Source organism: Mus caroli, unplaced genomic scaffold (genome assembly GCF_978045245.1).
Source record: "Mus caroli unplaced genomic scaffold, Mus_caroli_1 scaffold_12, whole genome shotgun sequence".
Lineage (NCBI taxonomy): Eukaryota > Metazoa > Chordata > Mammalia > Rodentia > Muridae > Mus > Mus caroli.
This window is the reverse complement of record NW_028227267.1, coordinates 24679135-24693305: the sequence shown is the minus strand read 5'-3', so window position 1 is coordinate 24693305 and position 14171 is coordinate 24679135. Positions and strand designations below refer to the sequence as shown.

At 38.5% G+C, this 14171-nt stretch overlaps 1 protein-coding gene across 4 annotated transcripts in view; it reads left to right on the top strand.

Annotated features, from left to right (window-relative positions):
* Nucleotides 1–14171, top strand: part of Ankrd28 (ankyrin repeat domain 28) — a 139188-nt gene that overhangs the window by 106242 nt on the left and 18775 nt on the right. For all 4 annotated transcript variants that reach the window (XR_015044610.1, XM_021181416.3, XM_029469317.2 and 1 more), the window contains exons 14-17: nt 943–1083; nt 8924–9035; nt 10754–10780; nt 11472–11546. Coding sequence is in view for 3 of the 4 variants with exons in the window: in XM_021181416.3 (XP_021037075.1) it covers nt 943–1083; nt 8924–9035; nt 10754–10780; nt 11472–11546 (355 nt within the window). In the remaining variant the exon portion in view is untranslated. The remainder of the gene's footprint in view (nt 1–942; nt 1084–8923; nt 9036–10753; nt 10781–11471; nt 11547–14171) is intronic.

The following is a 14171-nucleotide window of genomic DNA, read 5'->3' as shown; positions in this document are numbered from 1 at the left end:
AAAGCTAAATGCTGCTTGACTATACAATGCTGAGGGATAGGCTGGGTTCACATGGACAAATAAAAGGAACAAACGACCTACAAAATGAAGTTTCATAGCTAATTTTTATTTGTAATTATTTACACATTCCATGCAAAAGTAGCATAGAGAGTTTTGGTATTCTTATTGTGAGCTTAAAAGCTTTATTTCCAGGGTTAGCTACATTTTTCAAAGTCTCTGTAATAGCTCTGCATCCTGGCACGTTTCCGAATTTGGGAGGAAGATCTGTGTAAGTTCTAGGCCAGCCAGGGCTGCATAGTACATGAGGCCCTCTCTCAAACAAGCAAATTAAAAACTCTATAATATTATCCAGTAAGATAAAATAATGTTTTGCTATAATTTTCCTAAGTCAGTGTATTAGATGAGAAAAAGTGCACTGTAAGGAGCTCTGAGTTAAACTTACTATAATTTTTGTTTTTCATTTAATGAGATCACAAAATCATCTTATTTTTATCATCCTAAAATAGTTACTCATATGTTTAATAGTATTCTCTGTAATTCTAGTAATTAGTGAGAAATTAGTTTTGTTTATTCAGTTTTCAGAGATTAAACCAGTACACTAGCTCTTCTGAATAGGAAATAAGTCTATAAGACAGTGTCTCCATTATTGCTCCAGAAACTGGAATTACTGTTGAGGCCTGTGTGTGTTTGATATAGCAACTCTTCGATGCTTCTGTTTTACTCTTTGCTTTTATCACTCAAGACATGGACTGTGGGGCATTTTTGTTAATATAAGGCAAGCTTTATTAAAATGAAAGTTTTTATGTTTCTAAGCAGAATATAATAGGAGTTGTAATTGACTCAGGAGTGTAGTGGAACTAAATGTGTGGAGTAAGAGTTAGCTATGGTCTCTTTACAAATGTGTGTTCCTGACTTATCTTTCTTTTAATTTGGTCACAAAAGATCTCCACTGCACTATGCTGCTGCCAACTGCAATTACCAGTGCCTGTTTGCTCTTGTGGGATCAGGAGCAAGTGTGAATGACCTTGATGAGAGAGGCTGCACACCCCTGCACTATGCAGCTACATCTGATACAGACGGCAAGTAAGTACCACGTGAGCAAAGGAGCATTATTTTTTTTTATTGGATATTTTATTACATTTCATTTCAATTTATTTCATTTATTACATATTCATTTCATTTCATTTATTACATTTCAAATGTTATCCCCTTTCCCAGTTTCTCCTCCTGAAACTCCCTACCCATTCTCCCTCCCCCTGCTTCTGTGAGGGTGCTCACCCACTCCTACTTCCCTGCCCTGGCGTTCCCCTACAATGGGGCATCGAAGCTTCGCAGGTCCAAGGGCCTGTCCTCCCCTTGATGTCCAACAAGGCCATCCTCTGCTACATATGCAGCTGAAGCCATGGGTACTCTTTGGTTGGACATTTGGTCCCTGGGAGCTCTAGGGGGTCTGGTTGGTTGATATTGTTGTTCTTACTATGGGGTTGCAAACCGCATCAGCTCCTTCAGATCTTTCTCTAACCTTCTTCACTGGGGATCCCATGCTCAGTCCAATGGTTTGGTTGGCTTCAAGCATCCGCCTCTGTATTTGTCAGGATCTGACAGAGCCTCTCAGGAGACAGCTATATCAGGCTCCTGTCAGCAAGCACTTTTTGGCATCTACAGTAGTTTCTGGGTTTAGTGATTGTATATGGGATGGATCCCCAGGTGGGGCAGTCTCTGCTACACAATTTGTCTCTGTAACTCCTTTCATGGGTATTTTGTTCCCCCTTCTAAGAAGAATTGAAGTATCCACACTTTGGTCCTCCTTCTTCTTGAGTTTGATGTGGTTTGTGAATTATATTTTGGGTATTCTGAGCTTCTGGGCGGGCTAATAATCCACTTATCAGTGAGTACATATCATGTGTGTACTTTTGTGATTGGTTTACCTCACTCAGGATGATATCCTCCAGCTCTATCTATTTGCTTAAAATTTTCATAAATTCATTGTTTTTAATAGCGGAGTAGTACTCCATTGTGTAAATGTACCACATTTTCTGTATCCATTCCTCTGTTGAGGGACAGCTGGGTTCTTTCCAGCTTCTGGCTATTATAAATAAGGCTGCTATGAACATAGTAGAGCATGTGTCCTTATTACATGTTGGAGCATCTTTTGGGTATATGCCCAGGAATGATATAGCTAGGTCCTCAGGTAGCACTGTGTCCAATTTTCTGAGGAACTGCCAAACTGATTTCCAGAGTGGTTGTACAAGCTTGCAATTCCACCAGCAATGGAGGAGTGTTTCTCTTTCCCCACATCCTCACCAGCATCTGCTATCACTTGAGTTTTTTATCTTAGCCATTCTGACTGGCGTAAGGTGGAATCTCAGGGTTGTTTTGATTTGCATTTCCCTGATGACTAGGGATGTTGCACATTTCTTTAGGTTCTTCCTGGCTATTTAGTATTCCTCAGAGAATTCTTTATTTAGATCTGTACCCCATTTTTAATAGGGTTATTTGGTCCTCTGGAGTCTTCTTGAGTTCTTTGTATATATTGGATATTATCCCTCTATCAGTTGTAGGGTTGGTAAAGATCTTTTCCCAATCTGTTACTTGCTGGTTTGTCCTATTGACAAGTGTTCTTTGTCTTACAGAAGCTTTGCAATTGTATGAGGTTCCATTTGTCGATTGTTGATCTTAGAACATAACCCATTGGTGTTCTGTTCAAGAAATTTTCCCCTGTGCCCATGTGTTCAAGGCTCTTCCCAACTTTCTCTTCTATTAGTTTCAATGTATCTGGTTTTATGTGAGGGTCTTTAATCCTCTTGGACTTGAGCTTTGTACAAAGAGATAACAATAGATCAATTTGCATTCCTCTTCATGCTGACCTCCAGGTGAACCAGCACCATTTGTTGAATTTCTTTTGTTTACTGGATGGTTTTAGCTCCTTTGTCAAAGATCAAGTGTCCATAGGTGTGTGATTTCATTTCTGGGTCTTCAGTTCTATTCCATTGATCAACATGTCTATATCTGTACCAATACCATGCAGTTTTTAATCACTATTACTCTGTAACACAGCCTGAGGTCAGGCATGGTGATTCCCCCAGAGGTTCTTTTATTGTGGAGAAGAGTTTTTACTATCCTGGGTTTTTTATTGTTCCAAATGGATTTGCAAATTGCTCTTTCTTGTTCTATGAAGAATTGAGTTGGAATTTTGATGGGGATTGAATCTATAGATTGCTTTCAGCAACATGGCCATTTTTACTATATCAATCCTGCCAATCCATGAGCATGGGTGATCTTTCCATCTTCTGAGATCTTCTTTGATTTCTTTCTTCAGAGACTTGAAGTTCTTGTCATATAGATCTTTTACTTGCTTGGTTAGAGTCACACCAATTGTTTGTGACTATTGTGAAGGGTGTTGTTTCCCTAATTTCTTTCTCAGCCTGTTTATCCTTTGAGTAGAAGGCAGCCACTGATCTGATTGAGTTAATTTTATATCCAGCTACTTTGCTGAAATTGTTTATCATATTTAAGAGTTTTCTGGTGGAATTTTTGGGGTCACTTAAATAAACTATCATATCATCTGCAAATAGTGATAGTTTGACTTCTTCCTTTCCAATTTGTATCCCTTTCACCTCTTTTTGTTGTCTAATTGCTCTGGCTAGGACTTTGAGTACTATATTGAACAGGTAGGGAGTGGGCAGCCTTGTCTAGTCCTTGATTTTAGTGGAATTGTTTCAAGTTTCTCTCCATTTAGTTTGATGTTGGCTACTGGTTTGCTGTATATTGCTTTTACAATGTTTAGGTATGGGCCTTGAATTCCTGGTCTTTCTAAGACTTTTAACATGAAGAGATGTTGAATTCTGTCAAATGCTTTCTCAGCATCTAATGAAATGATCTTGTGGGTTTTTTTCTTTGAGTTTGTTTATATAGTGGATTTCATTGATGAATTTCCATATATTGAACCATCCCAGCATCCCATCCCTGGAATGAAGCCTATTTGATCATGATGAATGATCGTTTTGATGTGTAAGTGAAATTGGTCTGAAGTTCTTTCTTTTTTTGGGTCTTTGTATGGTTTAGGTATGAGCATAATTGTGGCTTCATAGAACGAATTGGGTAGTATTCCTTCTGTTTCTATTTTGTGGAACAGTTTAAAGAGTATTGGTATTAGGTCTTCTTTGAAGGTCTGATAGAATTCTGCATAAACCCATCTCGTCCTGGGGTTATTTGTTTGTTTGTTTTTTGTTAGGGAGACTTTTAATGACTGCTTCTATTTCTTTAGGGGTTAAAGGCTGTTTAGATGGTTTATCTGATCCTGATTTAACTTCGGTACTTGGTACCTGGTATCTGTCTTTAAAATTGTCCATTTTGTCCAGATTTTCCAGTGTTGTTGTGTATGGTCATTTGTAGTAGGATCTGATGAGTTGGGTTTTTTGGGTTTTTTTTTTTTTTTTTTTGATTTTTCAAGACCGGGTTTCTCTGTGTATCTCTGGCTGTCCTGGAACTCACTTTGTAGACCAGGCTGGCCTCGAACTCAGAAATCTGCCTGCCTCTGCCTCCCAAGTGCTGGGATTAAAGGCGTGTGCCACCACTGCCCGGCTTGATGAGTTTTTTAATTTCCTCGGTTTCTGTTGTTATGTCTCCCTTTTCATTTCTGATTTTGTTAATTTGGATACTATCTCTGTATTTTCTGGTTAGTCTGGCTAAGGGTTTATCTATCTTGTTGATTTCCTCAAAGCACTAGCTCCTGCTTTTGTTGATTCTTTGTATAGTTATTTTTGTTTCTCCTTGTTTGATTTTAGCCCTGCGTTTGATTATTTCCTGCCATCTATTCCTCTTGGGTGTGTTTGCTTCTTTTTGTTCTACAGCTTTCAGGTGTGTTCTCAAGCTGCTAGTGTGTACTCTCTCCAGTTTCTTTTTGGAGGCACTCGAAGCTGTGAGCTTTCCTCTTAGCACTGCTTTCATTGTTACCACTGTCTCATTGTCCCATAAGTTTGGATATGTTGTTTCATTTTCATTAAATTCTAAAACTTCTTTAATTTCTTTATTTCTTCCTTGACCAAGTTATCATTGAGTAGAGTGTTGTTATCATTGAGTCGAGTGTTATTCAGCTTCCGCGTGTATGAGTGCTTTCCATTGTTTTTGTTATTGAAGACCAGCCTTAGTCTGTGATGATCTGATAGGATACATGGGATTATTTCAATCTTCTTGTATTGGTTAAGGCCTGTTTTGTGACTGATTATATGGGCAGTTTTAGAGAAGGTGCCATGAGGTGCTGAGAAGGCATATTCTTTTGTTTTAGGATGAAATGTTCTTTAGATATCTGTTAAATCCATTTGTTTCATAACTTCTGTTAGTTTCAATGTGCCTCTGTTTAGTTTGTGCTTCCGTGATTTGTCCACTGATGAGACTGGGGTGTTGAAGTCTCCCACTATTATTGTGTGAGGTGTAATGTTTGCTTTGAGCTTTAGTAAAGTGTCTTTAATGAATGTGGGTGCCCTTGCATTTCAGCATAGATGTTCAGAATTGCGAGTTCATCTTGCTAGATTCTTCCTTTCTTTGATCAGTATGAAGTATCCTTCCTTATCTTTTTTGATAATTTTTGGTTGAAAGTCAATCATATTCGATATTAAAATGTCTACTCCAGCTTGTTTCTTGGGACCATTTACTTGAAAAATTGTTTTCCATCCGTCAGTCTGTGTCTTTTTATTGGGGAATTGAGTCCATTGATGTTAAGAGATATTAAGGAAAAGTGATTGTTGCTTCTTGTGATTTTTTGTTCTTAGATGTGGAATTATGTTTGTGTGGCTATCTTCTTTTGGTTTTGTTGAAAGATTACTTTCTTGCTTTATCTAGGGTGTAGTTTCCCTCCTTGTGTTGGTGTTTTCCATCTATTATCCTTTGTATGGCTGGATTTGTGGAAAGATATTGTGTAAATTTGGTTTTGTCGTGGAGTATCTTGGTTTCTCCATCTATGATAATTGAGAGTTTTGCTGGATATAGTAGCCTGGGCTGGCATTTGTGTTCTCCTAGGGTGGTCTGTATGACATCTACCCAGGATCTTCTGGCTTTTATAAAGAGTCTTTTTTGAGAGGTCTGATGTGATTCTTTATATTTTACTTGACCTTTTACCCCTTACAGCTTTTAATATTCTTTCTTTGTTTTGTGTGTTTGGAGTTTTGATTATTATGTGACTGGAGGAATTTCTTTTCTGGTCCAGTCTATTTGGAGTTCTGTGGGCTTCTTGTATGTGCATGGTCATATCTTTCTTTAAGTTAGGGAAGTTTTCTTCTATAATTTTGTTGGAGATTTTTATTGGTCCTTTGGGAATCTTCACTCACTTCTATATCTATTATCCTTAGGTTTGGTCTTCTCATTGTGTCCTGGATTTCCTGGATGTTTTGGGTTAGGAGCTTTTTGCATTTTGTATTTTCTTTGACTGTCAGTGTTTTCTATGGTATCTTCTGCACCTGAAATTCTCTCTTCTATCTCTTGTATTCTTTTAGTGATGCTTTCATCTATGACTCCTTATCTCTTTCCAAGGTTTTCTATCTTCAGGATTGTCTCCCTTTGTTATTTCTTTATTGCTTTTCTTTCCATTTTTAGATCCTGAAAGGTTTTGTTCAATTCTTTTCACCTGTTTGGCTGTGTTTTCTAGTAATTCTTTAAGGGATTTTTGTGTTTCCTCTTTAAAGGCTTCTGCCTGTTTACCTGTGTCCTCCTGTATTTCTTTAAGGGAATTATTTATGTTGTTTAAGTCCTTTCTCATCATCATGAGATGTGATTTTAAGTTAGAATCTTGCTTTTCCAGTGTGTTGGGGTATCCAGGACTTGCTGTGGTGGGAGAACTGGGTTCTGATGGTACCAAGTAGCCGTGGTTTTGGTATTAGCTAGTTGGTCTTGTTGTCTCTGTCTGGAGTCTGTCCTTTCTGTGAGCCTGTGATCTTAGGTATGTCAGCACTCCTGGGAGACCATCTCTCTCGGGATTTGGGTCCAGAGAGCTGTGCCACAGGGTTAACTCCAGGGTGCAGGTAGAGACTGGAAGGATCCTGTCCCCAGTTGCTCTCCGGTTCCTGAGCTCTGTGGTCTCCTGGTGGTTCCCTGTTTGGCCAGCTATTGGAGCAAAAGTGTTCATCTCACCTGTTAACTTAGGAGTGACAGAAAAGCGTTATTATTTCTACAAATTGGCATTTTTGTATGGGAACTGTTTTACTGCAAGTGTTTATTTCCTTTATGTATTTTTATTATCATCCCTGAATCTACAGTTTATAAAATAAATACATTTCATAATTATTACTAAATTCTAGCTATTGCTGTCTTCCAAGTATCTGGTCTTTACTTGAAAAATCTGGTAGTCTTTTTTCATTCTTCCTGCAAAACAGTATTTGTTTATTTGGTTTATGACTTGTGGTTTTTCTCATTTCAGAGTTTCTCTATGTAGTGTAGCCCTGGCTGTCCTGAAACTCATTCTATAAAAAAAAAAAAAGAACTGAGGATTAGCATCACAATGTGTATGCCTACACACAGACACACATAGTTAAAAATAAAAGTGGGGTGGTTTTTTTGTTTTTTTTTTAAATACGGAGCTAAGGTATCAAGGACTATATTGCTAGGTAGTGGTGTTGCTTGCCTTTAATCCCAGTACTTGGGAGCCAGAAGCAGGCCTGCCTATGCATTTGAAGCTAGCCTGGTCTCCAAAATGAGTTCCAACACAGCCAAACCCTGTCTCAAAAACAAACAAAAATTATAACCTGATTCTAGCCATCTTATGGTTGTATATTGAGCCTTACTATCTGAATGAGTGAATAACACCACTCACACCTACTTACTCACATACACCTTCGGCCTGATTGTATCCCAGAGGAAGGAATGGAGTTGGCAGTCAGTCAGTATTCAAAGACCCCTTTGGACCAAGTTTTAGCAAGTCCAGTTTAGTCTCTGAATGATCAGAAACCGTGCTTCCGTCTAATGTTAATAGACAACAGTTTACAGATCTCTTGTGTAGGCTTAGCAGCTCATAAAGCAGTATGCCAGCTCTAATTTGAATAATACCAAGTTGGTAAAGCATTTTTGAATTTTATGTTGTTAGAAGCCTTGTACCTTGATTTATCAAACATGAAAGCATTAGTAGTTTTATAGTTAAATAGAACTTTTATACATTAATTTTGCCTGTACTTTGAAACAAAATTAAGACTTTAGCGATTTAGACCAAGTTAAGAAAATATTACTTATAAGAAACACACTTATCTGATTGCAAATGTATCTTACATATATAATATCCCTATTGCATAAGACTAGTGGTCATTTAGACATCTTCCTAAATAGTTATATAAATGGGTCCTTTCATTGTTAAAAGCCTGACAAAATTAACAATACAAAATAACAACCAAAGCAAAAAGCTATTACAGCTTGGATATAATATTTATATTACATAGTCATGGGTATCAAAATATTCATTACAAGAATAATTGCCAGTATTTAATCATTGGCTTAAAATGTAGGTGAAAGGCTAGGTGTGGTAGGAGGCAAAGGCAGGAGGATTTCCTAAGTTCAAACTGGCCTAGTCTGCATAGAGAGTTCCAGGACAGCCAGAACTCTAGAGAGTTCTTGGTAGAGAGACCTTGTATACATACATACATACATACATACATACATACATACATGCATGCATACATATGTATCTTGTCCCAAATGAATGTAGGTGGATTAGTATATAAAAATACATTTGATATTAAGGTATAAAATCTAATGTAAAGCTCCACAGCTTCCATTCCACATTCTTATTCTTTCTGTATAAAAAAGGTTATTGAGTTTTATTCATTGTCTTTGGATCTGGTTAATTTTGGCATGTGATTTTTTTTTTAATTGTTGCAGTTTTTTTATAATAAATATTTAAGTGTAAATTTTAAAAGCTTCCTTTTGATGTTCCTTCACATAGGTGCCTGGAATACTTACTAAGAAATGATGCCAACCCAGGGATCCGGGACAAACAAGGCTATAATGCAGTTCACTACTCAGCTGCATATGGTCACCGTCTGTGTCTTCAACTGGTAAGATTCTGAACTCTCTTACAGGACTAGTGGGAGGTTTTAATTTGACTACATGATCCAGAAAACATTCAGTTTTGTTCTTTAACGTTTTCATGCTCCATTTACCTCTTAAATTCATGGTTGTTTCAGTAAGATAACTCTTCTCTTTTCATTTTAAAAAATGAAAAAAAAAAATGTCACTGATCCCTGTGTGGTGGCATATACCTATAATCTTGATCGTTGAGAAGCTAAAGCAGGAATTTTGTGAATGCTAGGCTAGCCTGTGCTGCAGTGAGCTGTTGTCTAAATGATGGAGTATTTAATCTTTTGAGGGAAGTCAGGCACAGCAGTGTTCCCTTGCAGTCCTAATTGCGAGGCTGAGGAAGGACACTGCCTTGAGTCCAGGCCAACATACTGAGACACTTCCTCAACCAAACAAACCAACAAGCAACAAGAACAAAACCAGATAAAGCTCTGAAGAAGGCTCCTGAAGTGGTGGTGTATTTCTTGAGACAGTCACACATAACCAGGCTGGCCTGGAACAAGCTGTCTAACTGAGGATGACCTTGACTCTTTGTTCCTGCACCTCCTGAATTCAAGCACGCACCATCACAGCACAGCTAGTCTATATGATACAGCGGGTCACAGAAACACTCACGTACTGCTGGCCTCAAGAGCCGCCTAATACAAATGCAAGATTATTAACTTAGCTAATAGGAGTTTACAAATAGTTCAGATGATTATGATTTGATTTGGTTTAATTGAACTGTACTAGTTCATTTCATAAGGAAATGATACTGTAGACAAATGTAAATAAAATATGTGAGTCAACCATCAAGTGTTGTTTATTAGAAATAAAATAGAAAGTTGTAAGCTCTGAAAAAAAAATAAAAGATCCACCTAATAGTCAACATCTAGGTCTATTGCGTTTACTTCTATCATTTTAAATACAGATTTTCCATAGTTCTTTTAAAGAGGTAACTATATCTTACTTGAAAAATAAAAATGAAAGCCCCTGAAAGAGTCAGATTATACCCATATGTTTAGAGACCTATGCAAGGTCCTTTCATTTCCCAGTTCTTCCTAATAAAGGAGAGTCCACCTCTGCAGAAGAAGCTTGAAGTTCAACTATGGTCTTGTTCTGGAATAGACACACCATCCCAGACCCTACTGTGCCATACTGGAAGGGAAGCAATGAGTTAAAATATACTCTTGTGTGACAGAACTTTCAGGTTATAGACATATAATAGGCATTGCTTCCTTTCAATAGAAAATAAAATTGAAGATATATAAAATGGTCAACATAAGCCAGGTGTGATGGCGCACGCCTTTAATCCCAGCACTTGGGAGGCAGAGGCAGGCAGATTTCTGAGTCAGAGGCCATCCTGGTCTACAAAGTGAGTTCCAGGACAGCCAGGGCTATACAGGGAAACCCTGTCTCGAAAAACAAAAACAACAACAACAAAAAAAGATGGTCAACATATTTAATACAGCATTTAATGTGCTACTATAAAAATAACCCATTTTCCATAGGTTACTGTAGTTCTTTAGAATAAAATCTTAGGATATGTATATAGATGTGTTGTCTACTGTAATGCCTACCTATATAAAAAACATCTTTTCTGGAGGCAAAGAAAGCATGGGTTTAAAACAAACAAAGCACTGTATCAATAAAGATGTCAAATATGTTAATATATATAAATCACTTTGTAAAATGCCATTTTTAACTTTTATTTCAGATTGCAAGTGAAACTCCTTTAGATGTTGTAAGTATCAATCAATTCCCCCAACATTCAAAAATATGCTACTACCATTCAAGATAATGTGTTTCTCTGTTCTCATTAAAACTGAAGTTAGACACTGAAGTCAAGACAGTGACAAGAGAGTGTGTTCAGTAAGGGAAGGCATTTATTTACCTGATGGAAGTGTATTTCCCCAAACTCCTAGTTAATGAAGCTCCTCTGTCTTAGTTAGGGCGTTACTGCGGTCAACAGACACCATGACCAAGGCATGTCTTTAAAAGAACAACATTTAATTGGGACTGGCTTACAGTTCAAAGGTTCAGTCCATTGTCATCAAGGTAGGAACATGGCAACATCCAGGCAGGCATGGTGCAGGAGGAGCTGAGAATTCTACATCTTCATCTGAAGGTTCCTAGCAGAAGACGGACTTCCAGGCATCTAATATAAGGGTCTCGAAGCCCACTCCCACAGTGATACACCTACTCCACCAAGGCCACACCTCCTAATAGTGCCACTCCCTGGGCCAAGCATTTACAAACCACTACATCTTACTATACTTTTGTGGCTTTCCTGGACTGTGGGCTTACTTATTGTGGTGCTCTACAGTGGATTGGAATGAGGGACGAGAGAAGTAACTGCTATGAAATATTTAAAAATATCATTCCTAACATTCTTAAATGTCTCTCTTAACTTTTAATGTCTCTTCTTTTTTCAGTTAATGGAAACCTCGGGAACAGACATGTTGAGTGATTCAGATAATAGAGCAACAATAAGCCCTTTACATTTGGCTGTAAGTACTGCCTTTATAGCCAACTTGATAGTTCTTCACTACAGATCTCCAGTATCTACTTGTGTTGTCTCAAACTAATACCCTAGACATTTGGTTATTATAGTAATTGTCATAGAATTAGAACGTTAAGAACGGGGCTGGTGAGATGGCTCAGTGGGTAAGAGCACCCGACTGCTCTTCCGAAGGTCCAGAGTTCAAATCCCAGCAACCACATGGTGGCTCACAACCATCTGTAACAAGATCTGGTGCCCTCTTCTGGAGTGTCTGAAGACATCTACAGTGTACTTACATATAATAATAAATAAATAAATCTTTAAAAAAAAAAAAAAGAACGTTAAGAACTTGTTTAGTGCATTCTTGGTTATCTGTGTCTCAATTTTCTCTAAGTGGTGGTTCTTGGCTCCCTCAAGCCCTGCTTTTAAGTGAGAAAATATTATTTTGATATGAATTTAAAATGTGCTGCCCCCATAGGAGGACTGTAATTTGTTAAGCAGATAATATACACTACCCAGTTTGTGTAAATTTTAGCAGTTGTTGGCTTGCTTATGGCCGGCTAATTGTAGATTCAGTGCTACTTCACTCACTGCTGTTGGGTGCATACTCTCCATCTTCAGATTCCTCCTGAGTGCCAGTCAAAATAAAACCCATCTTAGCTCCTCTGTACTAAAAGAATTGATTTTGAAGACAAATTTGGGTGGAGGACTTGAATTATTAGAAGACCAGGATATAGGACTAGATGTTTCTATGACCCCTGGTGTTAAGTGCAGAACTTTATTTAACAGGATCACTAGAAGTTCAGTTATACATTTGTTTCTTTTTCACACGTTCTGTAACCTTTTATCTTAATTTTCTCCTTGCATATGATCGAACACTGACATACTGAATCTTTCTGCCTCTTGCTCCTCTCCCCCACCTTAGTTATCTAAATTACCAGTAAGATTCCTGGCTTAGTTAAGATTTCTGTTGCAGTGATAAGACAGCATGACCAAAAACTAATAGGAGATTGTCTTAGCTACTGCTACTATTGCTGAGAAGAGACACCATGACCAAGGCATTTTATAGTTTCAGAGGGTGAGTCCATGACCCATGATGGCAGGGAGCATGGTGACAGGCAGGCAGGCATGGCAGTGGAGCAGTAGCTAAGAGCTCGTGTACTGATCCAAAAGCAGAGAGAAAGCAGGGCTGGGCCTGGTGTGGCTAGTCCACCATCTGGGGACCAAGCATTTCCATGTAAGTCTGTGGAAGACATTCTCATTTAAACCACGGCACAGAGGAAAGGGTTACTTTGCTTATACTTCCAGATCACAGTTTATTGTTGAAGACCCTCAGGGCAGAAATTCAAACAGCAGGAATCTGGAGGCAGAAGCTCATGCGAAGGCCATAGAGGAGTGCTGCTTACTGACTTTCACCTTTGGCTTGTTTGGCCTGCTTTCTTAGCACCCAGGACCAGCAGCCCAAGAGTAGACCCACCTGGAATGGGCTGGGCCCTCACACATCCCTAAGAAAATGCCCTGTAGGTTTGCCTGTGTATGGCAAGATCTTACTCTGGCACTTTCTCAGTCGAGGCTCACTCCTCTCAGATTACTGTAGCTTCAGTCAACTTGACAGAAAGAAAACCTAGCTAAGCACAGTGTTGCAAAGCTTTCTGCTTCCTCGTCTCCTCTACCCAGGCTTGAATTGTGAGTACTAAGTCTGAGAAGGTGAAGTCAGTATGGAGAAAGTAGCTGTAGCTCCTTTACTGTTGGTAAGAAGAAAGGCACTTTTTGAGTAGATAACTCGGTGTTTCTTGCATTGTCACTGTCAGTCATTTCTAGGCATTTGTTTGGTGCTAGATTTACTATTTGGTAGAGAATCAACAAATCGGCATCAGTGGTTCCAACAGTCTTGCCGTCTGCCATAGGCCTGTCTTACTAACTTACTGCTGTTACTGTGCTGCTCACTAACTCCACAAGTTCTTCCCTCCCCCCTCCATTACTCACAGGGCCTTGTTTTGTAGCTGAAGCTAGCCTTAAACTGACAGTCCCCCTTATCTTAGCCTCCCATGATCTGATATTACAGCCCTGTGTTCCCCATTAAATGTACTTCCTTAAGCATCTCTTAGAATGCTGTTCAATTGTGTTAGATCTCTAAAACTTTTGTGTCTTAAATGTTAAAACCATTAAGGCAATAGCTGTGTGTTTCCTCTTCTTCTGGCTGCTACTATATAAATCTGACTAAACACACAGTTCCTTCATTTTTAAGGCAATAACTGTGTGTTTCCTCCTCTTCTGGCTGCTACTATATAAATCTGACTAAACACACAGTTCCTTCATTTTTAAGGCAATAACTGTGTGTTTCCTCCTCTTCTGGCTGCTACTATATAAATCTGACTAAATACACAGTTCCTTCATTTTTAAGGCAATAACTGTGTGTTTCCTCTTCTTCTGGCTGCTACTATATAAATCTGACTAAACACACAGTTCCTTCATTTTTAAGGCAATAGCTGTGTGTTTCCTCCTCTTCTGGCTGCTACTATATAAATCTGACTAAACACACAGTTCCTTCATTTTTAAGGCAATAGCTGTGTGTTTCCTCCTCTTCTGGCTGCTACTATATAAATCTGACTAAACACACAGTTCCTTCATT